At 38.9% G+C, this 17,063-nt stretch overlaps 1 protein-coding gene across 8 annotated transcripts in view; it reads left to right on the forward strand.

Annotated features, from left to right (window-relative positions):
• Positions 1 to 17,063, forward strand: part of NFIA (nuclear factor I A) — a 250,327-nt gene that overhangs the window by 195,813 nt on the left and 37,451 nt on the right. For 6 of the 8 annotated variants that reach the window (XM_084528533.1, XM_084528535.1, XM_084528537.1 and 3 more), the window contains 2 exons: positions 1,108 to 1,236; positions 14,934 to 15,112. In XM_084528533.1, the coding sequence (XP_084384659.1) occupies positions 1,108 to 1,236; positions 14,934 to 15,112 (308 nt within the window). The remainder of the gene's footprint in view (positions 1 to 1,107; positions 1,237 to 14,933; positions 15,113 to 17,063) is intronic. The other 2 variants (XM_084528534.1, XM_084528540.1) reach the window with 2 other exon arrangements.

Below are 17,063 nucleotides of genomic sequence, written 5' to 3' on the forward strand. Positions count from 1 at the left end.
TGCTGGTGGAAGTTCAGCTTCCACATTATCTTAGTTTTTGCTTTCTCACCTGAAACCTCAGCAATTCTGCAACTTTGTTTTGCTATATCCCTACAGATATGCAAGATGTGTGATGTACTGTATATATCTGAAATTACCTATTTTCAGAGAATGTGCAGATAATCAGAAAATCCATATGCCTCTACATCTATAAAAATATCGTTAATAATACAGACACACACATCATCATCATCTATATGCTGCAGTATTCTTTTATCTAAGCATAAATCATACGTAATAAAAACTCTGATTTTAAGAGCCTATATATTAATTCATTTAATTTCTTTGATACCACGTAGAAGCTGAAAGGACCACAGGCTTGATAGGATATCAACAAGAGTTATTCTCATAGACTATAACAAAATGGCCATATCAGCAATACACCATTTGTGCCTGTCCATGGGAGAGGTTTCACCCAATGGCAACTTAGCTCTGATTTTCATTGGAAGCCTTTGATATAGTTCAAGGGCATAATAACAACTCTGAAATAATTCCACTGTGGCTTCTAATATAAAGACAAAAATACCATTCACCCTTTAAAAATTTTTGAAAGCAAAAGGGAACCACATAAATATATTACTTTCAAATACCTTTGAAGTCAAGAGAGTAAGGAAGGGCAGAGTTTGGACTCTGCAAACTTCATTCTCTAGTTGTGCCTTGAGTCTTGCAGCACATTTAAAAGATCCATTTTCAACAATCTACTGAACCAGTAAGTGAAAGACAGAATTCATAAAAAGCCTGTAAAAATCCAAATGCTCCGGCTATTACACATTTCTAAAAATAAAGCAGAGTAGGTTTCAGTAGCAATAATAAGCTGCATCTTATCCATATTTCAGATTTAAAAGAAAAATATGGCTGCCTTCTAGTGCTCATTGCTCACAGCAAACCATGGCCACTTCTGCCTCAAAAAAGACCATAAATAAAAGTGAGCTTTCAGCTTACTGTTGTATTCAATTTCATTTGTCCTTTAAGTTTATCTAGCTGCTTCTGCACCCACTTTCACAATGCATAGGCTGTCGTTCCATGACCTAGCATTATTAAATTGCACTTATCAATCATTCTTGCCAGGAATGCCATCGCCAACTACATTAAAGAAGTCAGAGAAGTCTGGTTTCAGCAGTCCCTCGCCTTCGCAGACCTCCTCCCTTGGAACGGCTTTCACACAGCACCATCGACCTGTCATTACAGGACCCAGAGGTGAGGCTTAACCCAAGAGCCCCCAGGCAGCTTAAACGTTAGCTCCAGCACCCAGTGCCCCAGCGCTTTTCCAGGGAAAGTCATCACCACGTGTGACACATCCCGTGAGAGGCCGTGCTTCAAAAGCTCGATAACCTGGAGGTTTTAGTTGTCAAGACCTGTGTTTGGTTTTGTGAGGCTGGGCTGTTTGGTAAAACTCCTGATGACGATTCAGCAGTTGCTAAGGTGGAAATGCTGGTTTCTGGGGGCTCAGGGTTTTATTTGAAGAGGGTTGGGAAAGGGACAGAATATATTACGTAGAGTGTCTTCTGCTTGTATCAATGCATAACATAGATTCAGTCTAACTGCTTGAGATAGGGACTCATCATTCACTTCTGAACCATGCCTGTCTTTCAACACTGTTGCTTTGTTTCTGCGAGTCATTTAGTGCTCGTGTTGTTGGTATTGGTGTGCTGAAGAACCACCTTGTTATTGGACTCCTTTGAAGTTGGTTCCTGCAATGCTTTGGCTGGTTTTCTTCACAGTACTCTTCCAACTGGCTTTCCAAGTAATGGAGATGTTCTTTGGGTCTAGATGTGCTTATAATTTTTTGTCAGAAAGATGCACTTGCATTAACCTAGAAAACTAAATGCAGTACTCAGTTATCATTTGAAAAGGAACACACTTGGGCATAGTAACCTACAACAATGAATAAATCATCTTACAAACCTCTTTGGAAGATGCAAAGATAAGGTTGAATCTTTGTGACATGTTTCTGCTATGGAATTTTGTTTTATTTAAAGAAGATTATTAAGAAATTTGTCAAATGGTGAGGAATAAAAAGACATATTAGCGATTCATGCTAGAAATTATTTTGAAATGTCTGCTTGGCATAAGTGTGTTTTTACTGAGGGCAACATAAACCACGAGTAGCCTCTTCACACAGTGCCAGGTGATGTGGTGTGAAGTAGTGGGATTGCACTAAGTTGAAGTGAGGTCAGAATTGGACTTCATGGTTATTAGAGCTTTGTTAAATCAACTAAATGTATTTTGATTTGTTGTGGTTAATCCCATAAAAATTATTTATTACCTTGAGAGAGACACGCCTAGATCCTCAGAAGATATTTAGGCATCTAAGATCTGTGCTTATTTCTATTGGATTTTGGATCTGAGCTATCTGGCAAATATATCATCTTTTAAAAGCCTTGATAATTGGTGATATAAGTAGGAATATGAATGTTCCATTAACATTATATGCAGTGCACATCAGCTGACACTGAATTTCTCTCTTTTAGAAGTTCAGCCTTTCAGATTTGAATTGTCAATTGATTAGTTAATAGGTCCTTTCTTTATTTAGCTGTTTTACCTCACATCATTTTTGAGACCATTAAATACCTTTGTCTGCCCCTATTTAGACCCTCTTTATTTTGGATTTTTGTGTGACATAGACAGGAAATGTGTCACTGTGGAGGTCTTGTTTAAATCCCATCTACAGTCTGTTTTCACAAGAGTTTTTCTGTGCACCTGGAGTTACCAATCATCCGTGTGAGAAAGCCATTCAAAGACTGTCAGAATTTAAAAGCGCAAATACAATGATTCCTTTTCCCAAATTTTGTTTGTTTGGAACAAGATGTCTCCATAAAAAAAAAAAAAAAAAAAAGTAATATATTTGCTAATTATCATGGTATCTAATAGGTTAAGCAAAAACGGTTCTTCTGCAACATCTGTTAGGAGTGTCTTCTTCAATTTTATACTTGTTCACAAACTAAGTCTTAAAGACTTTCAGGAAAAATCCCTCTGAATCCATCCATGGATTCTTTAAGTGTCATCATCCTTGAAAAATTTTGTTCCAGACTTCATTCTTTGTTCTTTGCTGGACATGCCTCTTCGGTATTCTTATTCCACAGCACATTGGCTGTGTTTATTCCTCTTCTACAACACTCATTGTGTTAGTAAAGGGTAATATGCTGAGACAGATTATTTTCTGCAAATCCAGCTTTGTTCTTTATCCCATTCCCTTCAGTGTACTTTAGGAGAGTAAGCAGAAGAGAGAAGCTTTTCAGGTATCAAAAGCAGCAAAGTAAAGAGCATATCATATAAGTAAAGTAAAAATGCAATCATATAAGAAGATATAACCTTAGAGCAATTCATATCCACTCTTAGTTACTGGAACTTGTAGCTTTTGGCAGAAATAATGGATATAATGTAGTACACACATGTTGCATTCTCTTTGATACATATGCATTATGTAAATGGTTGATGGCAGGTCATTCTAAGTGGTCTTCAGAAAGGTAAAAGCTGGATTTGATCCTCATTCTGCAGAGATTCTCTGCATTTTGGAGAAAGGAAAGTCGTGAATAAGTAGATCACCATCAGAGTAAGCTCCTCAGCCAACTGAATGATTACAAGAAGGTTCAGCCTCCTTCTGATGTTCGGATGTGCAAGTTTATCACTTGGATGTGTATATGGAATGCGTTTGTAAAGCATGATCAAAATAGACAGCAGAGAAGAAGCTGTAGACTATTCATGGCAGTTGTTGTCATTGACAACCAGTGATCTATAACTTCTGAGGAATACTCCTGAATCTTTCCCACACTTCCAAACATTCCTTAGAACACAGTGCATGTCTTACTCTGGGGATATCCCATGATACTGAGCGCTCTTCCCAGTGATACCCACAATGAGTTGCTTTGGGAACAAACCTTGCTTGGAGAAGGAGTAGATCCTTAAGATGATTTCTTTACTATAAGGTTCTCCATTCAATAAACCAGCTGGAAAACCTCTGTTCTCATGAAATTGTGCTGTACTATGTCGTGGAGGGCTGTGCACTAGTTTCCTGTCTGCATTGGTGCCGCTGCCAGTACCCAACCCAGCTGGGCAGTAGCCAGCAGAGAGGATCTGAGCTGGCTGACCAAAGGACCAGATGTGCAGTGAGTGCTGGCACATGGATGCCAATGCTTCAGTGACTCCTCAGTAGTTCCAACAGATGGTGGTAAGATCCAAGTTTCTTTGGTGATAAGCTAGCAAAGTGATTCATGGAGCCTCACTTGATGATGGCAGTTTTTTGGGCATGACTCTATGAATGCACCATATGTCTTCTCTGGACCAGCGTGGTTAGGATTCAGTGCCTGGCAGATGGTAAATTGATCACCTATAGGGTGGCTTTAGCACTACTATCAGTTTTAGAATGTATTTCAAAGCCTTGAAAATTCAAGCAGTTAGATCTCTGTCTCCTACACAGCATACTTTTGATACCTTCAAGACAGATTACTTGGTGGTCAGTTTCTCACCACAGTATTCTAGTATTGCAAAGCCATCATGTATTGCTGGCATCTTTCGAAGTTTCCCAGACATTAGCTTGCTTGAACTCTTTACCAGACAGTGAAGGATTTAAATACTATGGGTGACAGGAGTATTTACATAAGTGGTTTTAGGTTTCCATGTATTGCTACTTACACTCTAGTGACTTTATATCTGGAGCTGGCTGAAACGTTAAATTGACCACGATCTTGTAAACCCAGGATATACAGCAGCCTGTGCTGCAGAGCATTCATGCATTTCCACAGAATATGACAACATAGATCCTGCAAGCCAAAAAGCAAGGAAGAAAAGGCAAGGAAAGTAAAAAAAAAAAAAAAAAAAGAATGTGATGGTATGTTAGGAAGATAAATGGAGGAGAAACACTATTACAAAGCACAGAAAATAAAGCACAAAGTGAAGAACCTGAGGAGCTGAGAGTATGAGCAGAATGAGAAGGGATGAAAGTCAACTAGTAGACTAGTTCCCATTACATTAATTTACGCCATAATAAGCATTGCTGTTGAGATTTTTATCAATATGAGGCCCACCAGGGAAATTGAACAAGATGGTACTCTCCGTTAGTTAGCAAAAACTTCATGCCACATATCTGGGAAGACATTGTGCCCTTCAAAATTCTCCCTAGGGTCACCAAAACGTCAGTGTCTGTTAGCTGTCCTGTCGGGCAACTTCAGGTGAATAAAAGTGATAATTCCTGCTAATTCCAGAGCTAGTCAGTGTGAAAGGATGTTTTGTAACATACTATTCTGTTCAACTATCCATGGTTGCACCTCGAAGCTGTCAGCTGTCAAACCACATAACACACATAACCTCCTACTTCCCTTTGAATTTTGACAAAAACAAAGCGGTGGAAGTTCATTTTGAGACAGACACCTCAGATCAAGGGATGTTAATGTTGATATAAGACAGCCAAGAGAGGGAGAGCCACACCACAAGGTTAGGAATGTACCAACAACAGTTGGGTAGAAACCAAAATAGCATCACAGTGAACAAGAGATGAGGCAACCCAGCCACAGTGCAAAGCGATGCTCCGATTTACAGCGTCAGGGAACAGGGAGGGCTCACCTGCTTTTAGCTGACTGCGTAGGTGAAGATTTTGAATTTTTCCTTTCATTCGCTTTGAAATAATATGAATCTTAAAGAAAAGCAGTTTCCTAACAGATGGCCTCAAGGTCAGGGTTAGTAATTGCCAGATGCCTTAGCCAAACTTCCATCTACTCCCATATCCTACGCAGGGGAGGACAGAGGGGAGAAGGCTTGCAAATGGTTAAAGCTTCAGCTAAACAAAAGTCAGGAACCGTGTAATTAAAACTCTACCTTTGTTGTATTGTAAAGAGTTAGCCTGTGACATAGGAAATATTTAAAGGAGCAGGCTGTTCAGCTAATTTGTGTGTGAGTGAACTGCTTAGACAGTCCTATCCTAAATTAACTGTAAGGCCACCCACTGAGATTGCCTCATAAAGGGCCATGATTGCTCAGCTTCGTTTTGTATAACCGTTCAATAATTACTAGATAAATGCATAACTAAAAGCTCTATTACACTAATAATTTGTACTGAGATAGATGTGTGGGACACCATGCTGGGTTAATTTGTCATCCCTGCAGCAAACTTCTAAAGAGGGCTCTTTTGCAGAGGAATTGTGTTAATATGTTGCTCCAGTGAGGACATGTTAGAGCAACAAGATGACTTGGTCGCTTAATCTCCTAAAGAGGCAAAATGCCTGGAGGGTAAGTGCCAGAAAGAAGAATGGGGGGTGATTAACACAGTGGACCCAGATTTAAACTCATCCTGACAAAAGGAGCTGATCTAACTGAGCAAAAGAATGAGAAAAGGGGAGTGTTAAAAATACTAATAGGATTTCATGCATCCCTAAAAAATAATATAAAAATAAAGTGCTGCAGGACCAAAGTATTTTACCCATGCTTTTCCTGATTCAGTGTTCAGTTTCTTTGCTGTCTTTGATGTTATCCGTGAAGTTAAACTATATGCTTTAAACAGTGCACTGAACTATAATATTTTTATCTCTGCTTTATGCTAAATTCTTTTAGCTTCAGACACACACAAAAAGCACATTATTGCTTTAAATATGGAACCCATGTTTAAGCATGAGAGCTCTGGATTTTCAACCTCCTCTATTGACAGAACCATAAATCATGTTAAAGTTAAGTGAATTACTGTAGCGTGGAACTATAGCTTTAACAATGTTTATGTAGTATCAGCTTACCATCTACAGAATGAAAGGGGAAAAAAACACTGATATTAGAAATGGGAATGTGGAGTCCTATTAACTTAACAGCAATATATCACTCCAAAGTCACAGATTCCATTACCATGCCCTTTTTAGTATCAAAGCAGAATTATATCATCACACACATAAAGGTTGTGGTTTTTAAGAGAATTTACATTTCTATTGTAAACTTATCAACTGCATTTCATTATAAAAAAGACGTGATATATTCTCCTAGCTGTAGTTTTTATCATATATATGTGAATGCATCATGTGTATTAAAAACAATAATAATATGCAAAAGTTGCCAGAATTTGATGTGAAATAGGAATTCTACAAATAGGTTAAATTATTTTTTTTCACCTCAACCTTCCGTATTAGAAGAGAGGAATGCTTTCTATAGGTACGATTTTTATTCCTATACCTATGTGATCAGTTCTGCAGTACTGTGATTGCCCAAAGGTAGAAGAATTTTAGCATGTATTAGAAGAATCTGCTCAAAATAGCAAAGTTAACTGGCCCTCTGCCTACACCAGAATGTGAAACCAGCACTCAGTTCAGCTCTACAGGTTTTCGAAAGCAGCTTGTAATACTCACAATCCAGAGTAATACTCACAATAAACCCCGAGCCCAAACACAGCTTTAAGCATATTTTCCTTTTGCTAGGAACTCCGTGGGCAAAATGTCCTTCTGCCTCCCACTTGCTACTGCAAAATCTCTTACAGAGGGAGTATTTCCTGAACAACAGGCCCAGGTGCCTTATACCATTCTGGTCTTAAGAGCAACAAAAAGGGGCTGACAGCCAGCCCTGACTTGGAGTTACCATGGATCTGTTTTTTCAGCAGTGCTTAGCCGCCCACCTGCACTTGACTTCAGGAGCTGAGAGATGAACATTCTGCAATTCAGTCCCTCATCTTGATGTCCAGGGACAGGAACAGATCTTCCATCCATCACATTTAGGGTATTTGAATCTCTCTTGCATTGGTCAGCTAATTATACTTTGAATATTTCAGCTATGTCTACAGACACAACGTGGAAGTAAGTGTCAGTGATACCTCAGTCTTACCCATGCTCAGAGGGTAAGGCCTATTTTCATTCTCTCTCCTCATGAGTGTCGTCTCTGCAAACATGGGCATGCAAGACAGGATCAGATTGAACTTAGCTTACCCATTGTCCTGATAGACATGTTACTAAAAGACCACTTTGCAGCATTACAGGACATGCCATGCGTAAGTTTTCCACTGATCTGAATTCCCTTCGAAGGTCTGGTCCTAGACTGGTCAGTCTTACCCTCAGCAGCTCAGTGTGTAAGTAGAGGCAAGTCCTTGCTACACTGAATACAGGATTGCTCTACATTTATCACCCTAAAGTCTATTCCTAATGGGCAGTAAGAAAAATGGGGACTTTCAGAAACCTTTGAAAGAGTTACAGGGACACAGCTCCCATTGAAATTGAAAAGCAGTTAATGAATTCTCCCAGGACCTCTGCAAATCCCAGCCCAAGTTTCTTAATTATTTTTTACTTGTTTGGGTAACTGCTTTCATCACAAAAATCTCTGGGCTTAAAGCTATTGTTTTAGGCTTCTATTCTTTACCTCTTGTATTGTATTATACACAGAAGTGTAAGTTCCTTTCAACAAATTTGGATTATTGCCAGATCTCCTTATTAAAAAGTCACTCTTCATATTTCCGATAAACACAGCTGTTTCATGGTGTTTGAAAGCATTTCACATCAGCCAGCATGGTGGCTTAGCCAATTAGTACTCTAATATGGTCAATTTTGAGAATAAGTACCTTTGGGGTACAAAGGGTGGGATACATCTTGCATAATTTGAACTGGCACTTGCATCACTTAAATGCTAGGAGAAAGCTTACAGCATGCAGGGAGTTAAAGCAACCTAGAAGCCTGAAGTAGAAATATCTAGCAGAACAAACTGTTCCATAACATTTCCAGGGAAATGACTTTTAAAAAAATACTTTCTTAATTGTAATGAAGCCAATTATAATGGACTCAAAAACAACCTGATAAAAATGATCCTGTTTCATTATGATTATAATGTTACTATTTCTAGGAAGATTGATCAATGTTTAATGAGCTATTAGTAAACTTAATTATCACTTTATGCGGGAGGTATCTGAGCATTGTGCCCTAGCGAAGCCAATCCACTGTCAGTCTGATCTGATGGACTAGCCCTTGTGCCTGAGAAGGAGCAGTGGTTTTGCTTCCCCAGACCACTGATTCCTTGGCCAGGTGAGGAGTGCAGGGTCTTTTCCTGAGTGAGAAAAGAGCGACACGAAATGACCCTTTTAAAGACTTAAGACAACTTTATGAAGAAAGAAATTTCATCCAATCATCTGGGCTTGAAGGGGCTGGCAAGGCTTTTTGGAAGAGGAGCTGGAAGGCGGATGGATCGATACCTCTCTCCCATACGCTGGGGAAATCTGAGCACTGCAGGTGTGACCACAAAGTCCCTTTACCACATCTGTGAGTTCTCCCAGGGAGAAAGGATCTCCTGTGCCTTTAGTAGAACTGTTCTTTTGTTCCAGGGGAAGGGCCTGAGTACTGTATATCTGAAGAAAACCATAAGCTGTTTAAAATCAGCTGATTCTTTATTACCTGATCATTCACTTGAATACAATATATAACTTTGTCTCTTATTCTTTTGCCTTACACATGAGAAGAACTAACCTAATCAATGAATGTGACAATTTATTAGTTAGTTTATTATTGGCTACTAGAAGAAGGGGAAAGACAAGACTGAACTTCATAATCAAATGTTAGAATTTAGCTTTCTGAAAAATCCTCTTACTTCTATGCTGCACAACACCACAAGCTTATAAAACACCCAAAAAATCCAGTATAGCATGCAACAGCTGTACTGCATAATTACTTGGCCCAATAGCAGTAGTTTTAAAATACTGGTCTATCTGTTGCAGGCCACCATACATTATCATCTCATTTCCAATAAAAAGTCTGGGATGTTTCAGATGAGCTTCAATGGAATTAGAATCATGTGTGCTCTGAAATATTTATGCTTGCCTTGAGATGGAAGGATAATTCCTGCCACCTCGCCCTCCCCCTCCAATAACAGATTTAATAACACCCAGTAGTCCAACTCCTCCATACCTACAGCAGGTAGAAGTGAACTTGTGATTAGGAATAGGAATATTTTCATAGGCAGTAGAACCTGTATTTTATGTCATTTAGTGAGGTCAATAATAAAATATAAATGTCACAGGCTGAAAGACGCCATGAAAAATATGGTTTGGCAGCATGGAGCTGCTTAGCGATACATAAATAATAAGTCAATAAGTAAATAAATAATGGACAAAGACCTGTTTTATCTTCCATTTGAAGATCTCAAAGAATTTACAGTCACTGATTGAGACTTGTAATATCCCATCAGAAACACATAAAGTAGCTGTAGCCCCTTCCTATGTGCAGAAAAACTTGCATCACTCTAGGTATGATTTTCAGAAGCAGAGACTTTATAATTTTTGTTACACATTCCTGTAGTTGTGACTAAAGTGTCTTGACTATGGTTACTTGCCCCTTTTAGAGGTAAATACACTTCAACAAAGAGATTATGCTGTAGTTAAGAAGTAGGTCTGTCACTTGAACCCACCTAATTTATTTGGGTTGAGTTCTTAGAAGTGTTAGATAGATAGGTAAAATGTTCCCAGGAAATGAGGAATTTTTGAGACTTTCCATGTAGTCCTTTACTTCTTGGGGATCACATTAGTAAATTTCAAACTTCTCTTCTGAAAAGTAAGCCATAAGATATAGGAATTTCAAATTTACCATTGATTAATAGGCATCATTTAGATGAACCCCTCATGTTTCAGGCTGTAGGGGTGTTTCTTTAACACTCAGTCTGAGCAAGCCCTACCTGAAAGCAGATCAGGTTTTGGTTTTCTGTTTTCTTGTTTCTTGGGATCCTCTCACAGAATTAGATAAAAGCTGATGCCAATAGCCACAATCATAATGCTTTCATGAAATCTCTGATGAGGTTGTGTGAGCCATGGCAATTAAATTAAGATTGCAAAGCTAAATACCTGGCAAATACAGAAGGGCTGGGAAAAAAAAAAAAAGAAACAAAACAAAACAAAAAAACATTATAGAGATGACTTATGAAGAGTCAGATGGTATAATGGGGAGAGTAGGAAACAAGAGGAAAATGTGGACTTTTGGGGAACACTTTCAGAGGAGTAGGGGAAATAGTAACCTCAATGTGAAGTCTCCTCTACCTCACATCGTTTAATTGATTAAAAATATGTGTGAGGATCCATGAATTTGGAAACATAGCTTTGAAACTATGAACTTGTTTGAAAGGCTATTTTTACACATGCTGAAGTTAGTGACAACAGCCCAGCTATCAGAGTAATGGTGCATATATAGACCAGCAGTTCTTAGACTTTAGCATTTAATTCCCTTTCTCTAGTATAAGGCAGGCACACTTGCAGTGTTGATCAGTTTAATGGTAGTACATTCTTCCTCTTACCAAGCATCCCTTCCTACGGCCACTTGACAAATTCAGTATTTCCCAGTCGGAGACTGCAAAAACGAACCTGTTGGAGATCCTTGTTCCACCACTCACTTCTTACATCAATCCATCTACGCTGAGAAAATGAACCCTCAATGTCATTATATGGCACATGCTGATGCCTATTCAGTCTTGTTTCCTTCCCCTGGTCTTTCCAATGATCATCAGGAAGCCCTCTGAGGCTGTGCTGAGGAGCTGGCCAAGATTCAGAAGAGGAACCACTTTCTCCTTCTTGCGGCACCCTACCTTCCTGAATTATTGTTAATAATTCTACATTCATTTTGCTTCTCTCTGTCTTTGGGAATATCACTGAAAAATGATTTCCACTCTGTTTTCCACCCTGACATGCTGAACAGGTCAAAGGCACCAAAGACTCACTACTTACATACCTACGAAGACTTCTACTTTCTAAATTATCTTGTGCAGAACCATACCTTGGAAAAGTTAAATACAGTGTGGTTTCAGGCCTAGTTTTGAATTTCCGCATGTTCCCTGGGTACAATTTTTTATTCTTTCTTGTCTGATAGAAAATAGTATTTCTATCTCCTTTTCACCCAGCAGAAGAAAGGGAATGAGTTTGTTCCCAGATGTGTACAAAGTACAGGGCAGTTACTTAACAATTTTATGTCTTATTGACAGACCTGATGCTAAAATGATTTATTTTTTTAATAAATGATAAAAAAATCCTGATATATTTTTTACTTAATTAGATGTTTTCTACAGAAACCTTCCCCTCTCACTTTTATCTTTATCCTTCATCTTTCATTTGGCATAGAAGAAAAGGGGAAATATGAAAGGAGATATGAGGGAAGAGAAGAAAATTTTGTTTTGTATCAAACAAAGAGCAGAAATGTACACTAATGAAAATTTTGTTGTAGTCATCAAAATGCTTACCACCAACTTCTGTTGAATAAATATTCACGGCAAAATATTTTGACAAGCCCTGAAATTACAGTTGCTTCTGGGAGAAGGTGATGATGCATTCATATCTGCAAAGTGGTTATGACATAAGTGTCATTAAAGCAGTTACACCTCAGGGGGTGGTGTGAGTGAGATCAGAGGCTGGCACTTTGGATGGAAACCATCTTACTGAAGGGAAGTGCTTGGCCTGGAGATACCTACCTCCGAGGCAGCACCAGTGGGCTCCCGAGATGCAGGCAGGATGGGCAGTGAAGTCTAGGAGCAGCTCATCTAACCAAAGGCAGTGGTCTACTTCTGGTTGAGAAGAATGGCTCCTTAGACTCCATTATTTCTGCTTAATTCTCCATTGGTCCTAAGATAATTAGCTTAGATTAGCCCCGTGGTAGATACCTACATTTAACAAGGTGAATCCCACATTGTTTTTACCCTTAACAGAAAAATTCAAAGTTACAGCATCTCTGGGGCTTGGGGACAGGAAAATAACCTTCATTCCTTCCTTTGAGGATTTGGATTCTTTTTCTGAAGAGCTATTAAATACGGTATAATTTAAGGTGCGAACTCTTAACAAAACATGTTTGTCTTAAAGTGAGTAAGAAGTAATTCATTGTGTTTGAAAAAAAAAAAAAAAGAAAGAAAGAGAGAGATAAGCACAGATGTGCAGACAGGCTGAGCAGGCTGGGCACACAGGTGTTTGCCTTGGCCGTGGAGCAGCTCTGAACATCTCCCTCATGCGGAGCACAGGATGTGCTTCTTCACGTTGCCTTCTCCCGAGTGCAGCACTGTGGGAGGATGTTTCCAGCCCGCATGCCGCAGACCCTAGCTGTTGCAGGACAGGTATGGCCCGTGCTATCAGGAGTTTCACTGGGCACACATCTTCTGTGGTCAGCCAGCTGGAGGCTGTGTGCTCACTTTCGTTTCCTCATCTTTACGCTTTCTCTTCGTGGCATTTTCCTGTTGCACGAGACGCGGCTCACACCGCTCGTTCCTGTGTTTCTCTTTCTGTTTTAAGCAGTCTTCAGGGGAGCAGGCTGGGAGGGCTCACGGGGCTAACAGTGTTACGGGGGGGCTTTCCACAGCAGGGATGAGAGCTTTGCATTCATCCCCTATCAGCATCCCAGGCATGAGAGCAGCTCTTTTTGGTGGTGGTGTCAAAGCAATCGTTCCTGTGCAGTTGGGGATAAAGAAGTACAGAGAAGTGCTGCCCAGCCAACCCTTAATGAATGTTTATAGGATAATGCAGTAGGATTCCTTGCTGCTGTCTCTGAGGACATGTTTTATCCACATCTTCAGGCTCTGATTTTGCTAATGGTTTAATAATGCTTAGAACAAAATTATAGTAAAGTGTCATGTTATTAAACTGGTGATGAGCAAGACTAAGAAGCAGATTTCACTTTTTATTTATCTGAGGCTTTTTCATAACATTCATTGTGAAATGAGTGTTTGCTTGTTTATATTTGATTTTGGTTAACTTTCCTGCATCTCTCCAATTTTTCCAGAAGTGCCAAAGGCTTTTGTTTTGCACTTGTATATTTAACTTACTTCAAAGCCGATAAAAGAGTTTCTGTAGGATATTACATGCCTTGCTTAACCTTTATCTAATCGGGTGTGTGTGGTGTACAAGTACAGTAAATGCACGTGGACACCCCTGAAAGACTACAAGGATAGCATGCAAGGGAGCAACAGGGGTACAATGATTGCTGTTTGGTGAGAAATAAGTGATGATTTATAGATGAGTTTGTGCTCAGCCAGATCAATTGGCCATCCTAAAGAAAAAGCAAGTTCTCATTTTAGAGGGGAGAGGGAGAATACGTAGCACTGCGAATGGCAGCAGTTGGCTACCTCACGGTGACAACTAACAGTGGAAAGTACTGTGAGCTAACAAGGGTCCAGCCCAATCCATCTTGAATGGCAAAGGTGTCACGGAAGGTAGGAGAGCATAAGTCTGTCTTCAGCTGCACTTATAGTACTGCTGGAATCGACTGAGGTAAAATTTGTCATTGCCAATGAGCTTGTGTGCATTACACCTTTACACCTTCACTCCAGCACATTTCCAGCTATCTTTTTCACAGCCGGCTCGTTGGCCTATAAATTCACCAAATTAAACACCATCCGTGAATGCAAGCAGGAGGCTTGTTGAAGATTTGAGCCTAACATTATTCAGGAGAAATGTAAATGTAATTTTCAAAACGATCTTGCCACTTTGTGCATGTTCATTAGATGAAAACAGATTACTTAAAATAAATGTTCCTAAACCGAGGTAGAAAAAAACCAACAACAAGAAGTGTTAGTGCATCTTTAAATTACCAGCCATTTATAGTACAATATAAAATGGATTCATATGTGCAAATCCAAGCTACACGAAATGTCAATTAAATCAACCCTAATTTCCCAAATACATTTTTTATTGCCTGATTGATCAGGGCTGCTCTTAAGGTGATGAATAGTTTTTGCTTCACAAAGGCCTGCTGATTCCTTTATACATGTCCACTGAAAACAGAGAAAATCTTTTTAAATGTCTAGCTCCATTTGCTTTCACGATCTAGATGAAGTGAGTGTAGGACACAATGTGGTCTAATATATTAATTGTGAAGATCAGATGTATAAACAATACTGTACAGTTAAAAAAAGACTAAAACTACAGTAGATTTAAACTGTTTTCTTTTCCAAAGGCAAAACTCTATATAACTTCTTTGTTTTCTTTCCTATAGCAAGTCCACATGCAACACCATCGACTCTTCATTTTCCAACATCACCCATTATTCAACAGCCTGGGCCATACTTCTCACACCCAGCAATCCGCTATCATCCTCAGGAGACTCTGAAAGAGTTTGTCCAACTTGTCTGCCCCGACGCTGGTCAGCAGGCTGGACAGGTGGGGTTCCTAAATGTAAGGAAGCTGTTTTTATTTCTTCAGAAGTGTTTGTCCTATGTAAAATTAACCATGGGCTTATGGGATTATTTTAACAGCATGTTGCTCACAGGAACACACCTTGAATAGTGGTTGGAAGGAAAAAAAAATGCTGCTTTTGCAAAAATATTTAAAAAACCAACAAAAACCTCCCCAAAAAACCACTCAACCACATTGTGGTGAAATCAGCTTAAACTGTCAGAGAAGGCAGTGATACAGTGACCTTTTGGGTCCCTCCACAAATGACTTTGCTGCATGCATTGTAACCCTAGTAGAACGAGGGTTAACAAAATATGAAGGCAGAATAATTTTTATTAATTATTTTTGAAGTTCAGGGGAGAGCGGGGGGGAAGGAGCAGGAAAAGGGAGGGTGAGAAACAGATGTTTCAGATCAGCTAAGTTCATTAAAAAAAAAAATACTGCCTTATAGCACTTTAGATCAAGTTGACCAGTACTTGAACTCAAGATGTTAAAAGTACAGTTTATTATGGTTTGTTATTTCTGTAAGCAGTTATCTTTTCCCCTTATCTCTATGAAAAATTAAGCAGAGTTCCAAAGCTTCAAATAACCATTTTCATTTTTTTAATCAAATAAAGTGAATCATATTGCTATTATTGAAATAGCATTCCGGTCAAATACAGAATTTATAAATTTTATGTAAATCATATCTAAAATAATGCTCTGAATATTTCATGAAATGTAATGCCTGTAACTTTTTCCAGCCAATGAAGTAATAACTGGCAAAATTACTGTTTCTTTCCTGACATACATACGATTGAAAGTGTTAATGAGAATTAGTTTAATTATTAGCATCTAATTTATTACACTTATTTAATAAGCTATATTGTCCTCAGTGCTTTCCTTTCCCTAGCAGAAAAAACGGCTCTACTTATTCCAGCCAGTACTGGCTTTGAATAATGTCTGCAATATGTTAGCAGATACATTTATGTCTAGACAACAAATCAATATAGTGCTTTTCTTTTTCCTTGAGTATTCATTTGCTTAATTTATCCCAAACCATTCAGCATTATGAACTGTTAGCACACTCACAATGAACATACAGCAGGGGTCTTCTTGGCAGGAAAAGGACCTAATTGTGAGACAAGATAGTGTTTGAGAGATGTCACTAATATATTAGTTTATTAATGGTACTGGATGTTGGAAAAATAAATATCCCTGAAGGATTGCTTCTTACTGCAAACACTAGTAACTGCAGTCTTTGAAGTCGGTGGGAGTGCTGTTAAGTTAAATGCAGATGAATTTGAGTCTTATTTATGCCCTAAACCATTTTTGCTCTAGCACAAGTGTGATTTGCACCTACACGACTTTAAGGCCTTTTGTCAGTGCCAAAGCAGGTGAAATGAAAATAAGGTCCCAAGTGTTTGCCAGTATGAGTATTTTGTCCCCAGTAATTCAGGCTAATGGAAACCCTAACAGGAATTAAAATATTATTTTCTTTAGCAGTACTTAGAATATGGATCTCTATTTAAAGCTGAGCTTTTATCATCAATGGAAAAGCGAATGCTCGTTGCCAGAAGAACTGCAGTGAGATCAATTTGTAGAGTGCTGTCGAAAGTGATCTCATCATTTTTGTCACTAAAATGGAACACCTGATTCACAGGCTGTCCTATTTTCTCTTTATGATGGCATTTGGCATCTCTCTGTATGGTTTTCAAGTGTCCAGGCTGTATTAAAATGTAAACTTAACAAGTTGGAAGGGGGAAGGGGGCATTGTTTTTTAAGCCTGTTTCTTGAATTAGTGATACTTGAAAATTCTTTTACTCATGGACAGGTTTTTCTGGTGATTAACTGAAAGACAACACCTGTGTAGCTAGGCCTATTCCACCTGTGACTGACCACATCCCGGACTAAATATATGGGGGTATTTTTCCTAATGTGCAAAATGAAGCAGCTCTAAGTTCAGCTGTTT

This window comes from Aythya ferina (genome assembly GCF_964211825.1).
Source record: "Aythya ferina genome assembly, chromosome: 8".
In the NCBI taxonomy this organism is placed as follows: Eukaryota; Metazoa; Chordata; class Aves; order Anseriformes; family Anatidae; genus Aythya; species Aythya ferina.